Source organism: Dermochelys coriacea, chromosome 4, assembly GCF_009764565.3.
Source record: "Dermochelys coriacea isolate rDerCor1 chromosome 4, rDerCor1.pri.v4, whole genome shotgun sequence".
Taxonomy (NCBI): Eukaryota; Metazoa; Chordata; order Testudines; family Dermochelyidae; genus Dermochelys; species Dermochelys coriacea.
Genome location: NC_050071.1, coordinates 81,451,756 through 81,476,107, shown reverse-complemented (window position 1 = coordinate 81,476,107; position 24,352 = coordinate 81,451,756). Strand labels below are relative to the sequence as shown.

Below are 24,352 nucleotides of genomic sequence, written 5' to 3'. Positions count from 1 at the left end.
CCATAATGTCTTTGTCTATACTAGATGCTAAGAGGTGTTTAAGAACCATGCTGGCTGAAGCGTTTTAAAGCAATCTAGAAAAGCCCTTGGAGGTTTCCTACAGACATCATTGCACATGTTACATAGAGTTGCTGGTCATATTTTCAAGCTTTTCATATTTCTGGGGGATGGAAACCTTTAATTAAAAAGGAAAAGTTTCCACTCTCACACTCATATGACTCTGGGAGCTGCAGCCATAGGCACACACCTTTGCCTTAATCCAGGTCTGTCCATGGATATATCTTAACTCCACTAAATTGGAAGTCAAGTTTGAGGAGCCCAGCAAAGCATATGCAATCATATTTTGCACATCTACATAATCTTAAGGAGGAGTTGAGTTTATCAATATTCCTCTGCCAGCACCAATTCAAGACTTGTAGAGATAGCAGCAAGACATAGCATAGTGGCAATTGTGAAGCATAGAAATATCAGAGAAGTGATATTCCTGGGGAAATTCTGTGCCAAAAAATAAATTCTGTGAATATTTTAAAAATAAGCATATTTTGTCAAATCATAATTTTGACATTGGAGCCCAGGCAGGGGGGCAGAGGAAATCACAAATTCTGCAGGAAAAATTAAAGTTTTATGCTAAATATTAATCCTGCACAAATTCTGCATTGCAGAGTGATACAGAATTCCAGTGGTGCAAGAAAAAGAGTGTTACCACAGACTAGCACTCCTGCACACCACTTAAAGTCAAGACCAAAGGAAACCCCATTAGGATGCTTGCTAGAATCCTTCCACGAAAGACACAAAAGAAGTATACACAAGACAGTCAAGTTCAAGACTACGATAATTGCTACCCTATCCAGAAACGACTCCCAAATGTAAAGTCACCAAGGCAACAGTTTAATATGGACATAAAAAGCATAAATTAGTGGCATTTTCTTCCTGGAAATACATTCATCATATGAAAGCCACTGAAGAAATAGGTTGCTTTCTAGCTTGGAAGACTATTTTACAGTTAACAGCTGAATTCTTGAACCCCTGCTCCAGATATTATGTGATGTTCACAACAAATGGAGATTCTAATAACTGTCTGAGGTTGTGAAACAGTGCTAGAGAGGTTAAATACCATTACTGTAATATGACCAGTCTTTCAGTGCTTCCCCACCACCATTAATTTCAGGATTTTTTTTTTAAATGCTAACACAACAGGGAGTTTAAGTGAAACAAAACCAAAAAACCCCACAACACTACTTGTAATTCCATCTGTGCAGTTCTTAGGCCACCCTGTTTTAATTATTTGGTTATTCAGTGCAGAAAGTTAAAGATCACAGAAAGTTTAACAGATTTTAACACTCCATTAATACTATAGATTAAAAAATATTGCATAGTCTTATGCATTTTTCCTAAAACATTGTTCTCTGTAAATTAAACAATTTTTATATAAAAGAGACAGAACCCTTTAAAACATTTATAGCATTCACTACCTCGATCTTCTATCCTTTTTTGATTTGTCAGTACATTTGTCCATAGTTTTCTCATTATCTCCTCTGCACTTGGGACAATACCATTTCCCCTTTGGTTTATAGGTGAGTCCAACACATGAAAAATGAAACCACTCAATGGGACACTGTTCATTGTCACATCCTATCATCTCTCCATAGGACACTTGGTTACATAAGCAGTAAGTTGGTTCATTGGGATCTATCGCAAATTCAACAGGTGAAACGTCTCTTTCTTGTTTGGCCTTGGAGCGTTTCTTTTTCTTGGCCGATTTGGATCTCTTTTCTTTAGGTGGCTGGTCATCGCAGTCTTCAATCCCATTTGTTATATGGCACAGATCACGACTTTCGCTAGTCCGCTGGCGACGGGGTCTACGTGAAGATCTTTCTGGTTGGCAAGATTCCACTTTTGCCTTTTCTAGAGGCTTTTCGTTATCTGACTCTTGGAAACACCGAGAGTGGATCTCCATTTGCCTGGCCCTATTCTCTACCAGTTCAAGCATCTGAGTAACTATTTGAATTTTCTCATCTCCCAGTTCTTGGCTGTTGATTAGTGCTCGCTGAAGATGCTGTTGCAACCGTTTCTTCTGAATGGGATCACTTTCTGTCTTATATTTCTCATAGACATCATCGATTTCTTTTAATGCTTCTATAAAAGATAAATCAGCACAAAAGTTTTTAGTAAGGGGGGGAGGGAGGAAGAATTATGCATCACAAAGTGGAACATCAAGAAAATGTAGATACATTTATTCCAAGCGGTAGGTCAGTCTAACATGCATACCATATACTTTAGTTAGCAAAAAACTTGACCTATAGCCTACGTTCATGGAATAAATTCAATATTTAGTGCTACTATAAGACAAGTCCTCAGATAAGGAACTCTGATTTAATGACCAACAGAACAGTCTGCTGCAACAGAGCTTTTGCAAATTGTAAGGAACAAAAAAAAGCTATTCAAGATACTGGAAAGACTAGTGCACAACTGGCAGGAATCCTTGGTACACGCTAGATTGCAACAGTTAAAGAGTCCAACTGACAAGCCAGGAATTTAGAGTTAACAATTCATTAGCCCATCCAGTGGTAAAGACAATAGAAGGGGGAAATTTCTGTAATGATTAAAGCATGATTTACTGCTCTGCCAAAGACTAGCTAAACAGCCTCTGTGTCTCAGTTTTTCTTTGCATATGATTAACCTAACCTCAAAGGGCACTGAAGCAGTGTTTGTAATGCACAGCAATCCACCAATGAATTATAGTGGTGCACAGCTCACTTTTGGCAATGAACAGTAATAGGGTAGATTAAAATATGCAATATTAAGAGTGTTGCTTTATTATATAGGGTGTGGGTTTTTTTGGCTATTCCATAATAGAAAAGTGTCCATCTACAATGTCTAGGGATAATGGGCCAAATTATCTTGATCATTACAAAAGCTTTTTTTCCTCCTGCTGATAATAGCTCATCTTAACTAATTAGCCTCTCAGTTTGTATGGCAACTTCCAACTGTGTGTGTGTTCGTTCTGTCTCTCTATATCTATCTTCTTACTATACGTTCCATTCTATGCATCCAGTGAAGTGGGCTGTAGCTTATGCTCTAATAAATTTGTTAGTCTAAGGTGCCACAAGTACTCCTGTTCTTTTTGCAGATACAGACTAACACGGCTGCTACTCTGAAACCAAATTAAGAACAGTCAGTTTTACCAATGAGTTTAGCTTTTTTTCTACCATATTTTGTTCAAGACAGACTTTTTGAAAGTTTAGCCCTAAGTTAGGCTATTACTTTTCAGTTATGAGAAGTCACTTTGAAAAGTGAATGAACAAAGCTACTTTGATGTAGGCAAACTAAGTCAATTTAGGCTTTTCCACACAAGCTTTTCCATTGTTCCACTAGACCCAATTTAAAACAGATTTTGGTTAAACTTGTGTTTAGACAAGGCCTTAGATTGTGATCTTTTCAGGGCAGGGCCACATCTTCTATGTTTGGTGTATCCTAGAAGATTTTCAACAACAGTACAAAGATAATTTTACTAATTAAGTGTTCACTAAACTTTGAGGCATTTGCATGTCTTAGGTTTATTTCCCCCCCCTTTTTTTGGGTTTGGCAAGTCATGCACTATCATGCCTCCCTCTTCCAAAATGGCAACAAAGAATCTTCAGTGCAAGTTACGAGTGCATTGAACTTCAATTCTCTTCTTTCGTTCTGTTAGAAGTATTCTTCCCCAAACTAATGGTGACCTAGAACCTTTATTACACTTAAAACAATGATAAAGGCTTTGCTAAACATGGAATAGCCAACTGCTAATATGGTATCTTCAAAGTCTTATGTACAGTGTGTCACTGTGGGAATATTAGATACAGAGCTGTGACTTAACTGAAGTGTCCATGGAAAAGAGTACAGGTACAACTATCCTGTAAATAAATATTTTGTTTGTCTGTAGTGTTTGCAATGTAAACATACCGAGTTGCAAATGATGCAGGTAAATAGCGTATGTAACAACTGTTCCCATTGTAATAAAAAGACCACACATGTTCTGAAACATCTAAACTTAAACTGACAATATCCCTTTGAAGTCTATACATGAGACATTGTGTCATCTACACTATTCCACCCAGAGGACTTGAAATCCTAGAGCAGTGTCATCCAAAAAAAGTGAGTGGAGTCCAATCTCTTCAGCCCAAAGGCTGAACATATTACTTCATAAAGGTCATGGGGCTGCAGTCAATGCTCGGAAGTAGATTCTCTGTCCTGTGCTGTTCCCTTTGCCATTCAGGTGAAATGGGAAGGAGATATCACTTGCAAGTCCCCAATGGGGATATGGGCAAATCCTGTGGAGTGGGTGTTTCCACTGAAGTGCTATAGTGGCACCTTGTAGGCACTACCTACACAGATAGGCATGGTTCTTCCATCATCCAGATAATCCACCTTCCAAAGAGGCAGTACCTAGGTCGAAGGAAGAATTCTTCTGTCAACCTAGTACCGTCTATATCAGGTGGGGAAGACGGGGTGTAAGTTAGTATACCTACTCTTCTGGGTTGTGTGAATTTTTCACCCCCCCCCCCCCCCGAGAGACATAACTATACCAATGTAAGTTCCTAGTGTAGACCATCCCCAGACATTGAAACATAGTGCATGTGAAGGTCGAGTGAAAATAGCTAGCCTTCCGTTTCTCCATTTTTTATTCCTTGGATCACTTTGTAAGATTTCTCCCCAAGAAGGGTGCCACAGTTTAAGAACTATGGGACTAGTATTTCAGTTGCTCATGTGACAAATGCAAGAAGCAAGCCATACAAGCACCAGTTTTTAAACAATCCAGTTTTAACTATGTAAGGCATTAGGTAACATTAAGAAGTTTTTTTATAAGTTTGATTTGACAGTGTTCCTTTAGTGCAACTTTTAACTGAAACGGGGTGAGGGATGGAGACAGTATACACTTCTGAATATATGCAACTACTTTGGGTAAATACACCGTGTTCTGACCCAGAGTATAGAAACAATAAGTCAAATCTCCACAAAAATCGTATAGCTTTAACAATACCAGTATAGTTAAAGCAGTACAACTCTCCTAGTCTGGACACAATTATACCAAGTATAAATATGCTTATATAGCTTATTCCCATATGGGAAGAAAATAAGATATACCAGTATAAGGCACAGTATACCAGTATAACTGCATCTATACTGGTAAGACAAAAGATCTCACTTATAACCAACATAGTAATGTCATTATAAAAACCACGCAGACCAGGTCTAACACAGGACCTTGTCCTGATATTAAAATATGAATGGGTAAGGGTAGAGGAAGGGACCACCACAAAATTAGGATGTCCATTTTTTTTTTCCCTTGGGTATATACCTTAATTACTCCACCCATGTTTATCTACAGACAGTTTCTTCAAGGTTAACCAAATTTAACAGGACTTCAATCCTCACTTACCTGAGCTCCCCACCTATTCAAAACAGTGTGATTTCTCCAGACTTTCTAAACTTAAATTAGCCTGGACAAAGTTGTGCTTTTTTCCCCCCCAATAAGAGGCTGCTGTAGCACTTGGTGGTTCAGCCCTCTCAAAACTAACAAAACGTTATTTTTATGGGGAGGGAAGACACTAAATTGGACCTGGGGGAAAATAGCTAACCTAGTTTCCTGGAGGACTAGGTGAGGGATGCAATACATTCAGTCAACTCTTACTAAAGTCAGTTCTATACAGTTAGTTACGGGAAACCAAATCAGAAAGCCAGTTTACTTCGTGGTACCGTTCTACTAGACTTCGATAGACCACTTGTCTAGGCTTCCTTGGGTTAGATTTGATGGTATTTGATTACCTGATGCTGTACCTCAGTTTACACTACAGGTTAAGCTATTTTTCATAATGTAGCATTTCTGTAAAAGGCCAGAGTCCCATCTCCCCCCCCCCCCCCCCAGAGCCTTTTCAACCTGTATATATTGCTGATTTGGGAAACAAAAGCCAGATATAAGGTAGCTTTTAAATTTATTCTTGCAATGCAATTTACAAAAAGCGTACATTCTCTTTATTTCTTGGAGTTTGAGACAAGGGACAACACACACCAGACCAGTTTCCTTCCCTCTTTTCCCAAGCTCCTAGACTCCAAACCCACCACCACCAGTCACCGATGCTGCTTCTTTATAGCAAAAGCAAGAGCGAAAAACATTCAGAGGAAAAACAAATTCAAGATACTGAAATATTATGGTTAAAAGTGAAAAAGCATAAAAATCAGGGTTTTCAGAGCTATGGCTCTTGGCAACTGCAATTCAGCCATCATGTAGAGCAGAATAAATGCTTGCCTCATGTCATAAATTTAACTCCCCCTCCCCCCAAGAGATCACTTTAGACTGAAGGTTTGATCATCATGCAAGATACTTTAAATCTAATAGATAATGTTTGACTAGAGGTCAGACACCCTCCCTTCCCCCCCATGACGCAACACCAACCACTTTAAAATGGTCTAAATTATACTAGCTAGGATATCAAAATGTCTTCAAACTCATCTGGGAATATTTGGAGAAAATCCTCTGAGGTTCAATGTCCTCAAAAAGCAATAAACACATAAAAAACCATAACTAGCTATAAGACCAACAGAGAAAAAGAATTTCACATTAACGTATGCAACAAGAATACATACCATTTCTTAGAGATTGAATCTACCAAAGATTCAGAAAGTGGTTGCTCAGGAACATCTACATAAGTTTGTGTGGCTAAGTGAAACTGCTAAACGGTTTGACCTTTACAACAGGATTCAGTATACCTCAGCAAAAAAAATAGTTGTAAACTTCCTGGATTCCAGAAAGTTTACAAAAGCCTGGTCTCATGCATCTTTCCTGATTAATTAGAATGATAAATTCAAAGAACACCTTTTCAATTGCCATACAGGCCACCTTAAGGGAATTGACAACTGAAATATCTCCTTTCAGGCAAACTGAAAAGGATGAATAATATTTTGTTACAAACCTGGGTAACATGTATCCAGTTGTGCTCTCTCTAGCCTTTTAGTTAATACATCATAAGGATTGGAACTCCCCTGTCCTAGCAATAAATTTTTGATTCAATCTGGTATCTCTTCAATCTTTCAGCTGATAACTCCACCCAGTTACAGATCCCAGCAATAATTAGAATGAAGGGCTTTAGGATAGCCCAAACAAGAATCTGAGTAGTTTGTCTGGAAGGGAATGTTTTAAATCTATGTTTAATTTACACTTCAGTTGCAGATAACATTTTAATGACAGCTCAGATTGTTTTGCTGTACTACAAATTGCTTCCAATGTTTAACGAAGGATTTGAGTAAGACAATGTTACTAGTTTGATTATTCCTTGTTACCAATTCTTTGGAGTGACCAGGGTCAAGCATGCGATATCACATCCCAGAGCAGTGATTGTTAATTGTGTTTATATTCAAGCTAGTTTTATAAACAGACTTTTGATTCTTTACCTTGTCAATGAGAATTACTATATGATAAACAAGGGGTCGGCAACCTATGGCACGCGTGCCAAAGACGGCACGCAAGCCTATTTTTAATGGCACGCTGTTGTCTGCCGGGAACAGCAGCATGCAATTAAAAATCCTGCCTGGCCCAACCCACTCTTCTCCACCCACCCCTCTCTCCTTGCAGGCAGGAAAGCTTCCCCCCCCCCCGCCTCTTCCCCCAGTGTGCAGGGTTCCTGCCCCTCCTTCTCTCCCTCCCTAAGGAGCAGAACAGGAAAAAGCAGAGCCACAGCACTGCTCTCTGCTCCAGGGACATTGGGGAAGGGGGTGGAATCAGCATATCCCCTCCAGCCCCTGTCGTGAATCACTCAGGGAGCATCCCCACCACCCCAGCCCTGACCCCCCTCACACACTTCCAACCCCCTGCTCCGATTCCTGCACCCCCCCACATACCCAGCCCCCCCCACACCCCATGCCCTGACTCTTGCACCCCCCACGAGCTCCTGCACACACACACACACACACACACACACACATTCCCACCTCGCACCAAATGGGAGCTGCCCAGGTAAGTGCTCCACATCCAAACCTCCTGCCCCAACCCTGAGCCCCTCCCTCATTCTAGCTCCTGGCCAGACCCTGCACCTTCATCCCCAGCCCTGTTCTCAGTGCAGAGAGGATAAGAGAATGGGCCAGAACCAGGGAGAAAGGAGGTACCTACTCTATGTGTACAGGGCCAGGACCCCAGACCGGCAGCGGGCTGAGTGGGGCCAGGAGCCAGGATCCTGGCTGACAGGAGCCGGCGGACGGAACCCCAGACCGGCAGCGGGCTGAGCTGCAGGTCCCGCTGCCGGCCTGGGGTCCCGGCCGCAGGTCCCGCTGCCGGCCTGGGGTCCCGGCCGCAGGTCCCGCTGCCGGCCTGGGGTCCCGGCCGCAGGTCCCGCTGCCGGCCTGGGGTCCCGGCCGCAGGTCCCGCTGCCGGCCTGGGGTCCCGGCCGCAGGTCCCGCTGCCGGCCTGGGTGAACAGAACCCCAGGCCGGCAGTGGGCTGAGTGGGCCGGTGCTGTAAGATCAGCATTTAATTTTAAATGAAACTTCTTAAACATTTTGAAAACCTTGTTTACATACAACAATAGTTTAGTTATATAATATATAGATATATAGAGAGAGACCCTCTAAAAAATGTTAAAATGTAGTATTGGCATGCAAAACCTTAAATTCAAGTGAATAAATGAAGACTCGGCACACCACTTTTAAAAGGCTGCCAACCCCTATGATAAACTAATGCCTCAACATACAGAGTAACTAACTTACAGCTGACATGGGAACTATGAATGACTTTAGGAGTCCCAATACTACGTTATTGATCAATTTAAGAAACATTTGCCTGTAAGATGGACTCCTATATACTATGATAATACAAATAAATTCTTTATAAAACAAAAAAGTTCTGGTGCAGTCCACATTCAGAGAGTTTCATTTGAACATAACTATTCAGTTGTGCATTCAGGTCATGCTGCACTGTACAGCCTAGTAGATAGAACCGGAAGTCTTCCATTGACTTACTGAGACCCATGTCAATTCCTTAACCCTGTGCCACTTCCAAAATGTCCCCACCCCCATTTGTAAAACTAGGATAACACTTAAGTATCTCAGTAAAACACTTAGAAGTTACATTACCTTTCATCCAAGAATTTCACATATCTCCATCCCACAGCTCACTTTGCCCTGCAGATCATGCTAAATGTGAGGTTCCAAGTGTGGTAAGGGACAAGCAACTCCTCGAGAAGCAATTTCACAGCCTAGTGTGCCTCACACTACAGGGTACAAAACCCCAGCCAGCATATACCTTGGGAACTGAATTGCAATCTAGTAAAATCATTGCAGGATGGGATTCTGGAAAGAACAGCTTGTCAGAATGAAGAGATGGAGGAAAGCTATAAAAGGTTAAAATGAACAAATAAGGCTTTAAATTAATCTTAGCCGTTTAGAAGGTATTACCAAACATGGCTAAATTCACCATAAGCTACCTATGCATCAGTTTATTCAATAAGGTGACCCTCCCCCAGATTCTTTTCTAGAAAGATAAATATATTGTAATTAGTCGAACCTGCTTGCAGCATTACCTCTAACCTCAATTCCTTGATCCTCAGAGGGGATGTCTCAAGTCCACCGTGCCTTTGCAGTTGCAGATAAAGACCTAGGCTCTCGAGCATCCACTCAAAACAGCCAAGCGGAAACCAAACTTTCTAAGGAGGCGGGTTCTCTGCTCCAGGCCCAGAGTAAGTGCTATTTTGCCCTTCCACAGCACTCCCCCTCGGCCGATGATCTTCCCACCGGAACACCGACATAACATCGAGCAGCTCAGAGACCTGCCCACGCACGAGTCGCCGGCCAGCACATGTCACCCTGCCCAGGCTGGGGCAGAGCGGAGACCCCTTTCAGCCACTCTCAGAGGCTCGGCCTCTCACCGCCAGCTCCGCCGCACACAGAAGGGCTCCTCCATCCCCAGCTCCGGGGGCTCCCGTAGCTACCGGACGCGGGCGGGGGAGAGAGACACAGGAGCCGGCGCCCCTCGACTCCCCGGGGAGCTGAAGCCCCGCGCTGCCCGCTCCCTCCCCTGCGGAGACTGGGGGCGGCTTCCCGCGGGCCCCGGAGCCTCTGCCAGGCTCCATCCTTCCCGCGGGCACAGCCTCCCGCCCCGCGGGGCTCTCCGTGACCCCGCCCGCGAGCGCGGGGGGCGGGGTGACAGGGCTGAGGCAGCGGGCGGGAGGGGTCGGCTCCGCCAAGCCCGGCCCGCACTGGGGCCAATATCCAGCCCCGGACCGGCCGGGCCCCGCATCCCCCCGCCCCCCGCGGCCGGACTCCGCCCCCGTCGGCCCGGAGAGCGCGTCTCCCCCCTCCCAGCCCCGACTCGGCCGGGCCCGGCCCCGCGCTCACCTTGGCACTGCGTGTCCAGCTCCCGCAGCAGGGACACGTTGCGCTGGATGTCCAGCGGCAGCGACTCCACGCACTCCAGATAGTCCTGCACGTAGAGCGAGAGCAGCCGGGCCCGCTCCCCGCCGGGCCCCGCCAGCGCCGCCGGGCCCGGCACCAGCTGCGGCCCCCCCAGCATCATCCCCCCGCGCCAGCAGCACATGCACCCCCGGCCCCAGGGCCCGGCCGCCCCCCTCCCTCCCTCCCGGCGCTCACACCCTGCGGGGGGGGCGCCCCTGGGCCGGATCTCCGGGCCCGCCCTCCCTCCCCGGCTCCCTGCAGGCGGCGTACGGGGCTGGCCGGCTGCGGCTCTGCTCCCGCCGCTACCCCGACAGGGCGGGCAGGTCCCTGGGCTTCCCCCCGCCCTAGCTCCGCGGCCGCCGGCGAGGCAAACCACTTTGAGCCCCCGCCCCTGACCGCACAGTGGATTTTGCGCATGCGCGAGGCCCTGCCCTAATAAGGCGCGGCTGGCGGCGCTGTGAGGGGTTCGCATTCTCCCGCCTTCCCCTCCGGGCCGCTCCTATTGGTTCGGGGACTGGACGTGAGTGGGGAGGCGCGGCTCCCTTAAAGGGAAAGTAACACCCCTTCCAGCCCCTTCCTCCTTAGAACTGCGTTCTCTCGCCCGCTCTCGGCGGGGCTCTGGCCCACGGTGTGGCTGGCGGACAGGGGGCGCGCCCAGCGCGTGGGCGCTGGGACCCTGTGTCACAGCGTCACCCGTCCCATGTAGGCTGCGGCTTGCCCCGTACTGGGACAGTGCCAGGCTGCAGGGAGCTGGGGGGAAGAAGGAGGCGTGTCCCACTTTTTAAATGTAAGTGGGGTTACACCACTGCCCTTCTCTAGAGGAGGTGCACAGGTGTAAATCAGTACAGATTTTGTCTCAAAGCAGGGGAATGCCGTGGCTGCGCCTGGTGATGATGAGGTGCTGTTATAAGATATATTTTGGAAACTGATGCTTCTTCCACTGCACTTTCCTTTCTGTAAGTATCCTCTTTGGAACCATTTCAGCACCTGAAAGAATAATTCACCATGCTGAAACTTAATTTCTGGTTTCCAAATGCACTACATTGGGGGTACATTGGAGAGGGGGAGGGAAGTTCTATTGCAGTGCAATGTATATGCAGGTAAAAAGTGTTTGTGGGTAGCTGGTACCTTTATTACCGAAACATCTCCAGCAGCTATGGCTAACTTATTTCTAAGCAGAAACGCATTCTTTAGAATGGGGAGAGATTTGTACCAGTAGTATATTAATAGGCTATAAGCAGGCAAACCATACACTTCCGCTACACTAGAATATGCTCCAAAAGCACACTTTTCTCACAATGGCTATTTATATGATGTGATCTCTAATTAATTATAGTCTTTGAGTTGCACGTAGCTCTATCTTAGGCCATTCTAGCCCACAATAAGAGTTATCTTATTTCTTCGTCAAGAAAATCAATATAACAATTCATTAAAAACTATTATTTAGAAAAGTTCAATGACAATTTATCCCCAGGAGTAATTTCAGAGAATTATAAATAAAGCCTCAAAGAAATTTAGTCTTTTAAAATCCACTTGCCTGCCAACAAAGTCTCAAATTTTAATAGAGCTTCTTGTCTCCCCAAAGTGTGATGCAGAATTTGTCTCAGACATTGGCGACAAGAAACATAGGCTTACATTTCTTAGCAGTGAAAGACTTGGAACAATTACATTATGCACATTTAGTTACGAAGAAATTTGGATTTAAATCTACAAAACTCTTTTCAGCCATTTTCATATGAACTCTGCTACATTATCAATATTTGCCATCACAACATGGCCAACTGACAACTCTCCAACTCCACCTACTGTGAAGAACTCAGGGAAGACTCAACTGCACAGTTTACCCAGGAATTTAAGGATTTCATCAACTCCTGCCTGAAACAATTCCAAGAGAAACTCTACAACCTCATCTCCCACAATTCCACCAGGGACCTTCTACATGCTTCCCACGACATACAGACAAGGGAACCCAGGCAGCTCCATCATACGTGGCTGCGGCACTCTTACTGAAGGAATATCAGGACTCATAGAAACAACTCAAACCACTCACCACACAAAGGGCCAACTTCCTCTAAGACACAACCAACTTTCACCAGAAACTCCACAACATTAACAACCTCCCTCAGAACACCATCCAAGCCACCACGGATTTTTTTCACAAATCAGTTTAGAAAGTGAAATAAACTAGCCAGTTTCATTTTAATTTGTGGTAAGTTGTTAAACAGTTTCATTTTATGGCACTGATCATCACTCTATGGATGATTCAGTCCACATTGTCAATGCAATATCTACTGGTGTTATAAATAACATTTATAGTGTAAATTGAGGACTTTATGTACTTTTCTTCCAATGCAAAATTACTAGATTTATTGAACTAGTACAAAAACGCTTTAAAAAAATTGTATATTTTGAGCTGTTGTAGTTACACTTGTAATGAGTATGGACATCTGTATCATTCTGCAATCTTATAACAGAATGCAACTGAAAAATACAAGTTTCCATTGAAGACCCATGAATAAAGCCATAATCGTAATTTTCTCTTATGTCGATGACAGCATGTTTAAACTGCTAAATACCAATCTATTTTTATGATCTAGGATTATACATGCACCATTGGTAGAGTAATATTCAATAAAATTAGTTTTGAATAATTCAGAGAGGGCATGAAAATTGTTTTATAGATGGCTATCTTCTGTGTAATCTTACTAATACTGCTAAAAGTTTGCAAATTGTGTGACACTGCAGAGTTTCAGTAGTAACCTTACCAGTGCCATGTAAAAAGATATGACACCTTCCTATTCTGCTCAGTGTTTCCCTGTTTACATATCTAAGGATTGACTAGAGCATTGCACAGTTCATTTGTTTTTCCATCAGGACCCCTATATACTTTTCAGTCACTGCTTTTCAGTATTCAGTCCCCCATTCTGTAGGCTTGGCCTACATTTTTTGTTACTAGATATATTACTTTGTCTTTGGCTATATTAAAATGCAAGTTTGTGCCCAGTTTGCCAAGTGATACCAATTGCACTGCATAATTGACCCGTCCTCAGGATTATATTTTCTACATCACTAATCGTTGTGTCATCCGTAAATTTTTATAAGCAATGATTTTATATTTTTTCAAGATCATTGATAAAAATATTAAATATAACTGGGCCAAGAACTGATCTCTGCAGAACTACAGTAGAAATAAATCCATTTAATGATGATTCTGTATTAATAATTATATTTTGAGAGCTAATAGTCATCCTTAATATGTCCCATATTGATTTTTGCTAACTTTTTTAATCATAATGTCATGTAGTACTAAGTCAAATGTCTTTTAGAGGTCCATTTAGTGCAGAAGGAGAAAAGCAGTCCCTAAAGATGCTGAGCCCCCTAGCTTACATTGACTTTGAGAATGCTGAGTTACCAGTAACGAAGGAAGACAGGTCCCAAACTATATCTGATTCAAGATTAGAACTAAAATCCTGTAGATACTCTCGAAGCACATTAGATACTAATACATCTTACAGAGCACAGCTGTAATGCATTCACACTGATTCACTCCATTAAGCAGATGACAAGTCATCACATGCTGTACAAGTTGAACACTGAAAGTGATTTTCACGCATGACCCCATGTAGGATGCACTGCAGTAATCAAACCTAATTAAATGTTTATCTTATGTACTGAAATAATACATAGTAGAAATCAGAGAATTTTAGATTTGGAGAAGAGGTACTAAGTCACCCAGCCCACCCCCAGGATTGTTAGCGCAGGATTGTTCCCAACAGTATATTTGTTCAGTCATTGTCCAGTTTAGTCTTAAGAGTCTCAAGCACTGCATCCATCCTTTCTCGAGGGAGATTATCCCACTGTCTAGTAGACCTCACAATGATAAAATTGTTCCAGGTCTACAGTCCTAAATTTTCCTTTTCTCATTTGCATCTCATTACCAGTTTTATCCCACTGTAAACAATCCTTAAACAATCACTTTCTTACACCCTCCAAATACAAGTAGACAGTTATCATGTTCTATCTAATGATGGACTTCTGTTACTAAGTAGTGCAATAATCCGTTAAGGATTTTTTATTGATGAATGCAGCCCTTTCTCTAATCCTCTAAAAAGTCGCAATATGCGACAGGTTAACCAAAAGCAAGATCATCGGTTAGAAGAAGTGCATAAGTGGCTCCAGTCACGAAAGACATGTTTAGCATTAAATGGAAGTGTCCCAAGGATCACATAATATGCTTTTTCCAAGCAAGTGAAAAGAAATTAATAGCTACACAGATTTCTTGGTCACATCTTCCTCCTTTCGATTCTCTTCCTGTGACACATAACAGTCTAGTCTACCGTGGGCTATAATACTTTGGTTTCATTTCAGTTGCTGGGTTTAGTATGCAGGTGCTGGGTGGTATTGGTGGCCTACAATATACAGGAGGTTACACTAGATAATCTAGTGGATCCTTCTGGCTTAAAGTCTAGGACTTTTTATATGCCAATACATCATTGGTGAAGAAATCCAGAAGGCTGCCATGCAACCAAAAAATGACCATAAAAACAAAAACAAAGAATCTGCACAAACAAGTTTTGCCTATTAATTAAAAAAAAATCCTAAATTTTGTACTCAAGAGTCCAGTATATCAAGATAGATTAGCCCCCAGGCAGATGTAATTTATATACTTGGCACTTAGCTGACAATCCAAGATGTTTTCCTTTGCAGTGCAACAGGGCTATTATTTTACTACTGATCGCTGTTCTTGAACAACTTTTTCAATATGGAGTCAGCCAAAAACATGCTTGCCTGTAACTTCAAAAATGGATATCTTCTTTTTAAACATCATAATGGGCTTGATTCATCTGGGTGGCACAAAGGGATTCATCCACAAAGGCAGGTGCTCAGCAAATATCATCACCTTCTTCTGGGGTTCCACATGTAGAGGGCAGCTTTAAAATTATATGTGGGACACCAAAAGAACCCCTTGATGAAGCTGCCCAAGAGATGTGCTACATCAGCACTTCTTCTGGGTAGCCAGCCAGGTGCCCTTCTTAGTCAGCCCTACCATCCAATTCCACAGTACCGAGTAGTGGAGCAGAGGTTGAGGGCACCCTTTGCTTCTGTAACACTCTTGCAAAAAAAGCTACCAATGCCTGTCTCCTACCGTTTCAGGAATTTGATCTCCAAGGTGTCTACCAATATGCTTGTCATGGGATAGAGACACCCTATCATGGGGTGTTGGGTCAAGGAAGACCAAAAATTGGGAAGCAACTGCTTCAGTGTGGCAATTGTCGCTGGAGCCACCCATCTGCAGGGCAACTGGGCCTAATTGCTAGAGTCATAATGGCTACATTAGCTTCAGGGTAGCATAACCTAGTGGTCAGAGTCCTTAAAGCTGCCCTATGGACAGTTGTGCCCAACTCTCCCAGCAGTATCCACACCCAGCAGTAGGTGCAGGTCAGGATAAGGGGTCCTGAGCCCAATCTACTCCATCAGGTCCCAACCCAAGACCCTGGGAAATCGGTAATTCTTGACTCAGGTTTGGGTTTCTGATTCAACAATTGCGTTCTCTGGGCTGCTTCCTACCTTTGTTTCCTGCTCTGCCAGTTCCTCTGGGAGTGATGTTCTTCAAACTCCCTCCTCCATGGTTGGTTGGGGTTCCACCATTGATTCTAGCTCATTCAGTCCCCGCCATTTGGAACTCCAGCAATTCCCTGGCAAATGTCTGCAGCATGCAATTGCTCTCCTCCTCAGTCAGCCCTGACTGAGATGAGCTGCTCCCTTTTATATCCCGTCTCTATTTGGAGCATGCCCAGCAGAGGCAAGGGGGAATGGCTGCTGGCCTCTTCAGCCAACATTGTGTGGTTAATCTCAGCTGGGCTAGTTTGGCATAGATATATCTCATCACAATGCCTTAGGTAAAAATTCCTTCCTGAGTTCATATTCATGAGAGGAGAAATCCATGATTAATATCCAAGTAATTGTCCATTTTTTCCTCAGATACTGGTTAAGTGAATTCTGTCTGTATTCTCTGGGACAGAATTAAAAACTGATTGTGTGGAAATATGGCAGTAAATCATATTTATGTGATGCTCCGTCTCCCAATAACTGCTTATTCTATTTGAATACTGTAGTTCTTTTGACATTAGTTCTATGTTCTGGCTTGATTGCATTTGTCAAGGTGCTCCAGTGTTTTCAGAGATTCCAAATGTAGGTTGAACTACATTAAGGAATCTATCATTATTTTATATATAAGTGATTTTCAAAATGGGACTCTAGTCCTTCCTCACCTGCTATTTCAAAGAACACGAGTTAAGAGCCTTGCTTTTGGGCTCTAAAGCTGGTAATGCCATACGGAATAGAATTGCAGATGATATTCTGTGAAGCCACGCAACCACAGTGAACTAAAAATGGAAGTTTCTGTGGGGTAGGCTCCAGGGGATTGATCAGAGGCTAAAACTGATGAATAAACACCGGCCAGCCATGTTTTCAAAATGAAAGTTTGGGTAAAACAAATGTAAACCTTTTTTTCTGTAAACCTGTTTTCCTGTAAAACAAATGGGAAACCAGGCTAAAATGTTTAACTTGAGTATTCTTGGGTGATCTTAACAAATGGATTATAGTAACTGTCAGAATTATTTGCCAGGTTGTCCCTGGCTCATACCTGAGCCTGATTTGTAAAGCTAAGAAGACATCTGTATCTGTGTTAGCTGTTTTAGTTTCATGTTTCATCCTTTAGATGACAAATGTGGTTCTAAAATGTGTTCAAATTAGCAGGAGGAGAGTTGTGGGAGTTTCACTTTTCTGGAAATTCCAATGTGCCTGGGTACTTTGTGATGGTAAACACAGCTCATATTGAAGGGAAAATGAAGCTAGTTTCTCATAGACTGAAGCTTGAATCAGGATGAAACCTTTTGCAAGATTCACTCTAGTTCACTTTTTACCATTGAACTGATGTTTCAAGACATTGGACCAGCCTCAGCCTAGGTTTATACTGACTTCCATGAGTAGAAGACCAAACACAAGGCCATCTGGGAGAAAATCCACCAAGGGGAAAGCTATGATGACAGCAACAACCACAACATCCTTTCTGATAGGAGTGTACCAGAGGACCAGTGCAACCCCAAAACTGCATAGTGCTGTCTGGAGAAGAGGCACTGCCAAAGCAGCAAATGATGAACTGATTAAATCCATCATCTCAGGAGCCCCATAAACGACGGTTGCTATTTCTGCCATGAGCATTTCCATGCCTTTGTTCAGGCCATCCTGTACATGAAATGCCCTCCTCCACTCTTGTTTGCTAAGACAATTCTCTGTCCCAATCTAAATCCATCCTGCAAATTTATTTAATCTGCAATGACTATAAGAGAGTAAATAATATTAACTATATTTATTTATGTTTAATTTTAACCACTAAGAGATGAATATACCTAAATCAAATAATTATGCAACTGTATTGATACAACCCTTGGCCTTCCTTGCCTGATCACCTCCTACTATTTGCCAATTTTGTTAAGCTTGTCATGTTTAAAATGTAGATTGTAATTTATCTGAGGCAGAGATTGACTCTTTCTGTGTCTTATGTGTCTTATAACACACTTTTGGATGATTGATAACAGCATGGAATATATGGATACTGGTATAATGGCAGATGGGGAAAGTTTGAACATCATCTCATATAGAAATGTTTCTGCCTTAACTGCTACTACGTACTTGATTTAAAGGAAGAACCAATTTAAACTTAAAGCTGTTACCAGATTATTACAAAAGGAGTCTCAATACTCAGTCTGGGTAGGTTATGGTTTTGACTAGGTTGGATTCCTGAGACAGAAGGCTTCATATGGAAAAGGAGCAAGCCATTTTTGCTCAAGAAAAAAAGGATCTTGCTGACATGTTTCTACAGTAGCAGTCCCTTTTTGAGGGGAACAAAGACGTATACAAAGAACCACACCTCTGCAACAAAGGGAAACTCAACAAGTTGGTAAGAAGTATGCTGTGCAACTTCAGGAAGACTCAATGACTGATTATTCTGGACCCGTATAATGATATTTGCATGTGCTTCTGTTCATTTTCCCTCCAGGTCAGGCAATAAGTATCCTGAAATTTGAGTACTATTTTGAGTCAATGGTCAGCATTTACTAAATTCAAATATTACAGTCACTCCACTGATGAGTTAAAGATTCTTGGAAGTTCCCAGGAACTCTTGTTAAAATTTTGCCACCAATTTGAAATGAAACTTGAGGCAATTTCCTTAACTTTCACAATTCATTGTCCTTCTGGAAAATGCTGAACCATCCCTTCCAGAGATGACTCATCCCTGATGAGGATGAAAAAGAGAGTAACTAAAAGTACTGTTGAAGAGCACTTTTTACTAATGAAATAATCAAGTAGCCCTCACTGGCAGGTATCTTTAAATAGTTCCCAGGGAGGCATTCACTGCTACCACCACTTCAAATTACCCAAGTGGAACACTGTGCTATATTACCAATATGCATGTTTTTCAAAAAAAAATTTATTAGTATTTTCAATAAAGTATAGCTTTGTCTTATTCTTTGGGTTCTAGTTATGACAAAACATTTTTGTTTAAACAAGAAAACAATTAATGGAATGACCTCTTCATAGCAAAATCTCAGAATTTGTACTCCATCCTCATCCTCCTTGACCTGTCAGCCACCTTCAACACAATCAGACATGCTCTTCCTGAAATCTTGTCCTCCCTTGGCTTCTGTGACTGTTGTGTCCTGGTTCTCCTCCTAATACCAGTCCAATCACTTCTTCAGGTGTCTTTTGGAGGATCCTCTTTTTCCCCTCTTCCACCTGTCTGTGGAGGTTCCACACAGCTTTGCCCTTGGTCCCTTTCTTTTTTCCCTCTACACCTTATCTCTGGGTAATCTCTTCTGTAAACACAACTTCCTTCAACCATCAACTTTATGCTGATGACTCACAAATCTCTCTTTTCCAGACCTGTTTCCTTCTGTCCAAACTAAAAATCTCTCTGATATCTCTTCCTGGATGTCTAACTGTCAGATCAAGCGCTAAATAGCTAAAAGAGAGTTCATAAGCTTCCCCTCAAACCTTCCTGCCACCTTCTTTCTCTGTCACTGTGGACACCACCACTATTCTGTCTACCACTTTAAGCCTGTAACTTGAGCATCATCTTCAACTTGGACCTCTCTAGGTCCTCACATCCAGGCTACATCTAAATCTTGATGATTCTTTCTGCATAACATCTCTAAGATGTGGCCTTTGCTATCCATCCACACAGCTAAAACTCTTGTCCAAGCTCTCGTTATCTCTAATCTCGATTACTTTGACATCTTCCTCTCCGGCCTTGAAAAATGCAATCTTGCCCTACACATGTCAATTCCAAATACTGATGCAAAGATAATTTTCCTAGCCCATCACTTTGACCATGTCACCTTTGATCCCTCCACTGGCTCCCCCTTCTCGGTCACATTTAACATAAGCAACTTGTTTTCACTTTGGAGGCCCTTCACAGTCAACCCCCCACCCTGGCTTTCATCTCTGATTCTCTGTCAAGATGTCAGCCTCCACCACACACTTGTTCAACTTTCAAACAAGCACTTTTGTGCTTTCTTCCATGCTTCCCTTCACTCTTGGGAGGAGCTGCTTGTAAACATCTGCAAAACCTACCTCATTATCCTCCTTCAATACTATCCTTAAATTCTCCTTTTCCATGACGCCTACAAACTGCTCAACAATTGTTAGGCTGTTGGTGTGAGACCACGGCCTAGCATGCTGACCTTATTGTCTCATTGTTTCCTTGTACTCTCCAGACTGTGTCTATATCCTTCTGTTGTCTCTTTTCTTTTTTAGATTTTAAGCTCTTTGGAGTAGGGACTCTCTTTTTGTTTTGTATTTGTACGAAATCCAGCATGATGGGGTCCTGGTCCATGACTATAGCTCCTTGGCACTAAGGTAATACAAATCATCATAATAAATAATAATAATTCCTCAGCCCTTCATCCCTCCTTTACCCAAACATATTAATCCAAGGCATGATATTCCTCACAGATCAAGGAGGGAATTTTTTTGCAGAAGATTATTAAAACATTGGCAACACCACACTGAGTTTCTCAGCATCATTACATCTCTTAAAACACAATTAATGTTAAAAACACAAAAAGAGTTAGAAAAGTGGGAGAAGGTGGTTAAATCTGTTTTTCTTCTTATGTAACAAATATTTTTGTTCAAAGTGAACTCATCTAAGATAACAGCACAGTAAGTAACTTTGCAGCCTATTTGAGCACAGCCTACTAGAGCCACACTCAGTCGACTGCAAGCGGCGGCAATTCTTTAAAAGGTTTCAGAGTAGCAGCCATGTTAGTCTGTATCCACAAAAAGAAAAGGAGGATTTGTGGCACCTTAGAGACTAACAAATTTATTTGAGCATAAGCTTTCGTGAGCTACAGCTTATGCTTATGCTCAAATAAATTTGTTAGTCTCTAAGGTGCCACAAGTACTCCAATTCTTTAAAAGGCTCTAGTTTCAGATGTCAGAGCTGAAATACATTTTCTGTAACAGGAACATTGCTGATGGGGGACAAATATTTAACTGGACTCATTGAAAGTCACCTATGTATTGGCCTTATTTATAGACAACTATATGTGGTACTTGCAAATCCTCGCACACCATTTTCATGTCATCTATCTGGAACAGCACTCAGTATAATATTTCCACTCCTCTCTCACTGATTTTTATAAATGATGAAAATATTACCAGGTAGCAGTTATTTTCAAACATGGAGTTATCTTAAATGCAGGTAGAACTGAGTGTGTCTGATTAGTCATGTGCAAGCAGTACGTTATTCATAATCCTAGATCACTCAGAATAAACTCTTCATTTTCCTAATGTCACCATAGGTCTTCAGTCAATTCAGTCTTTTATTCCTACAAGGGAGGGGAATAATATTTTTTTTCTAGATAAATCTATACAATCTGAAACCAGATTACAAAATATTACATGAAATATGAAAACAATTTTAAATGACTAGAATACATTTCAAGGGAAACCTAGAAAAGGGGAACACATCCTCTGTAGTTGTAGCAAATAACAAAGCCATCTAAATACTGAGTTTTCATTACAGTTTCTCCCAAAATAACTTCACAGATCCATGTCGTCCCTCAGTGCTTTCTTTATGAATGGTTCTTTGACAGAATTTTGTTATTTGATTCATTTAACATAGCTACACTAACATATGGCGGTTCAGTATGACAAATCAGAAGAGAAAAGAGGTAAAGAAAGAAACAGTATAAAATGGTGGATGAGTTTCCAGATTGTAATAAAAATGTCTGCTACATATACTATTGGTTTAGAAGCTCAACAAGCTCCATCTCAGAGAGGCCCCAGGCCCAGACCAAGGCTCAGGAACAGCCAGAAATTATCTGAAGATATTATCTTGACCTTCAGAATTTCAGCTTGTTTTCTTAATTTTTTAAAGAAAATCTCTATCTGTTATGGTTGAAGTGAAAAACCTCAGAATGCAAATCTTTCAGTGCAGAGATGAGTCAGCAGAGAGCCTGGAACAACAGCTTTTAGAGATCTGAACTGCCCTATTCATCTCAGTGAGAAACTAAGGCAGATGCCCCATGATAGGAACACAGAAATTGCAATACTAGATCAGACCCAAGGTCCATCTGATCCAGTATCTTGGACAGTGGTAAATACCAGATGCTTAAGAGGAATGTGTAAAAACCTATAGTAGGCAGAAGTAGAAGTAGTCTGCCCCCCTTGGGTCTCATACTACAATAGTTAATAGATTGATTTAAGCCCTAATGCACAGGTTTAATATCCCCTCCAGAATTTGTCATAAGTAATTATAACTCTGGATATTCTGCTTATATGGATATCCATATAAATATCCATTCCTTTTTTTAATCTTGGTAAGTCATGATGATCATCTAAGTGTTAACATTGTTAACTATTTTATTCCTGGTGTAAGATAGTGTAACCTAGAAGAGGACAGATCACACGTCTGCATAATTTACTGGGTGTAAAGTATCATTTTGGTGCTAGGTGATGTTTGGGAGATTCACTAGCTTTTGTTTTTCCCCTATCAGGAAGGACCGCAGTCCAAGGAGTCTGGCAGGGTCCATGAGCATATAGAAGCCCCACCAAAGGGGAATCAAATAGCAACACTATCATATTTTGATCACCTATACAATTAATTGTGAGTGGTGTCTCATTTTGGAGATTCACACGGGTGGGACTTATTTTGTGGATCTAGCTTGGAACAGTATCACCACTTTTCTTCCCACATTCTGAGTGCTACCCCAGAGAAAAAGTCAGAACCAGAGAAAGCACAAGGGAATTTGGACAGCATTGAAGTTTGGCACAGAGAAAAGGGAGCAGTTCAGTTACTTGTTAGTAGTCTAAGGTAAAGAAAGCCATTATAATTAAAGATAAAACCTAGATCAACCTAATACCTTGAAGCTACCCCTCTGATACTAGATCAACCTAGTACCTTGTCCAAATCCCGTGTCCATTCAAATTAATAGAAAGCCCATGGGGTTTTCACCACCTTGTCATCTAGCCCCGATAAAACCACCTGTGTCCTCTTTACACTAAGCTTTCACTTTTGCTATCACAAGTGTGTGCCAAAAAAATCGCGACAGACAACCTGTTTTCGTGCAGCACTGCGCGGTCACCTACTATTATTAGATTTAGTTGCTTCCGATCTCTGCTCGCGGCTCGTGCTCGGGAGGGGGGCTGGCAAAAGGCTGGGCGTTCTGAGAATGAGCCCCGTTCTGTTGGTGCAGCAGCGGGAGCCCCCAGGGGGAAACACGCCTGCGCACTACCTGCGTTCCTGTGGGAGTGACGGGCAGCCCATCCCGCGCCCACCCGCTCAGCCCGGGGGGCTTCTTGGCGGGGAGAACGTGAGCCGGCGAGGCGGGTCACTGCGCGCTGCGGAGCGCGCGGCACTCTCTGCCCGGGGTCCGGGGACTTTCCCCTAGGCGGGCTCGGGAGCCCTTGAGGAACCGTGTCCTCCGCACGTGGCCTAGAGAGCAGGTCTTCAGAACGCCCTGCTGTCTAGCTCCGGCGGGCTCCCTTATATCGCCCTGCATGTACCAGCACTTCCGACTCACAGTGAGCAGTGCGGCAACGGGCCACAACCCCACACAGGGAGATGGTTTATCGTACACTCCCCAGAGACCCACACAGAGAGCGGGGCTCCACCTGCTCCGCGCCCTGCTTAAACGACAAGCCACTGCCTCCGCTACAGACGAACATTTACCTCAGAGCTTGTTGTGCACATCATGTATGAATATATTATGCAGATTAACGTCGCCGTTGCCCCCTCCCTTCCCAATGGGGCGGAGCTGCAGAGTAGAGTCTGCAATGGAGGGGGCGGGGACGGGACGTTTTTGGTCTCCCAGTGCGGTCGAGTTACGTCAGAGCGGTCGGGGCTGCAGCACAGCTTCGTAATTCTGCTCAACTCGGGGATGCAGGGCACTGTGGTGTGCTCTGGTAGCAATGCAGGTGTCCTCTCCCCTCTGTCCCTTGTCGTCAGACCCTCTGCCTTCTCCTACACATCACTCAGAATCCTTCTTCTGCGGGAACCATAATGATGTGCAGGAGGACAGACTAGGTGATTATAATGGTCCTTTCTAACCACATGCCCAGAACCCCGAGCAGGGGTATTCTATTTGCTACCCAAGACCCATAAACCTGGAAATCCTGGATGCCCCATCATCTCAAGCACTGGCACCCTGACAGCAGCATTGTCTGGCTATGTACACTCCCCCCTCAGGCCCTACGCTACCAGCACTCCCAGCTATCTTCGAGACGCCACTGACTTCCTAAAGAAACTACAATCCACTGGTGATCTTCCAGAAAACACCATTCTGGCCACTATGGATGTAGTATTTTCCACTGAATGCATCCGATGAAGTGAGCTGTAGCTCACCAAAGCTTATGCTCAAATAAATTTG

The 24,352-nt window shown here is 43.0% G+C and overlaps 1 protein-coding gene and 1 long non-coding RNA gene across 6 annotated transcripts; one reads left to right on the top strand and one right to left on the bottom strand.

Moving 5' to 3' along the window:
• Positions 1–867: 867 nt before the first annotated feature.
• Positions 868–23,092, bottom strand: ING2 (inhibitor of growth family member 2). 5 transcript variants are annotated; one of them, XM_043513561.1, is made up of 2 exons: positions 23,073–23,092; positions 868–2,136 (listed from the first exon to the last, which is right to left on the bottom strand). In XM_043513561.1, the coding sequence occupies exon 2, from the start codon at positions 1,988–1,990 to the stop codon at positions 1,469–1,471; it is 522 nt and encodes a 173-aa protein (XP_043369496.1). In that variant the 5' UTR covers positions 1,991–2,136; positions 23,073–23,092; the 3' UTR covers positions 868–1,468. The 5 variants fall into 5 exon arrangements, with proteins under 5 accessions (XP_043369496.1, XP_043369494.1, XP_038256723.2 ...); XM_043513559.1 differs by lacking the exon at positions 23,073–23,092 and adding an exon at positions 22,885–22,921; XM_038400795.2 differs by lacking the exon at positions 23,073–23,092 and adding an exon at positions 10,362–10,539.
• LOC122459980 lies at positions 10,578–13,567 on the top strand. The gene is made up of 2 exons (XR_006280976.1): positions 10,578–11,374; positions 12,144–13,567. It is a non-coding gene; the product is annotated as an uncharacterized LOC122459980 (long non-coding RNA).
• Positions 23,093–24,352: the final 1,260 nt, after the last annotated feature.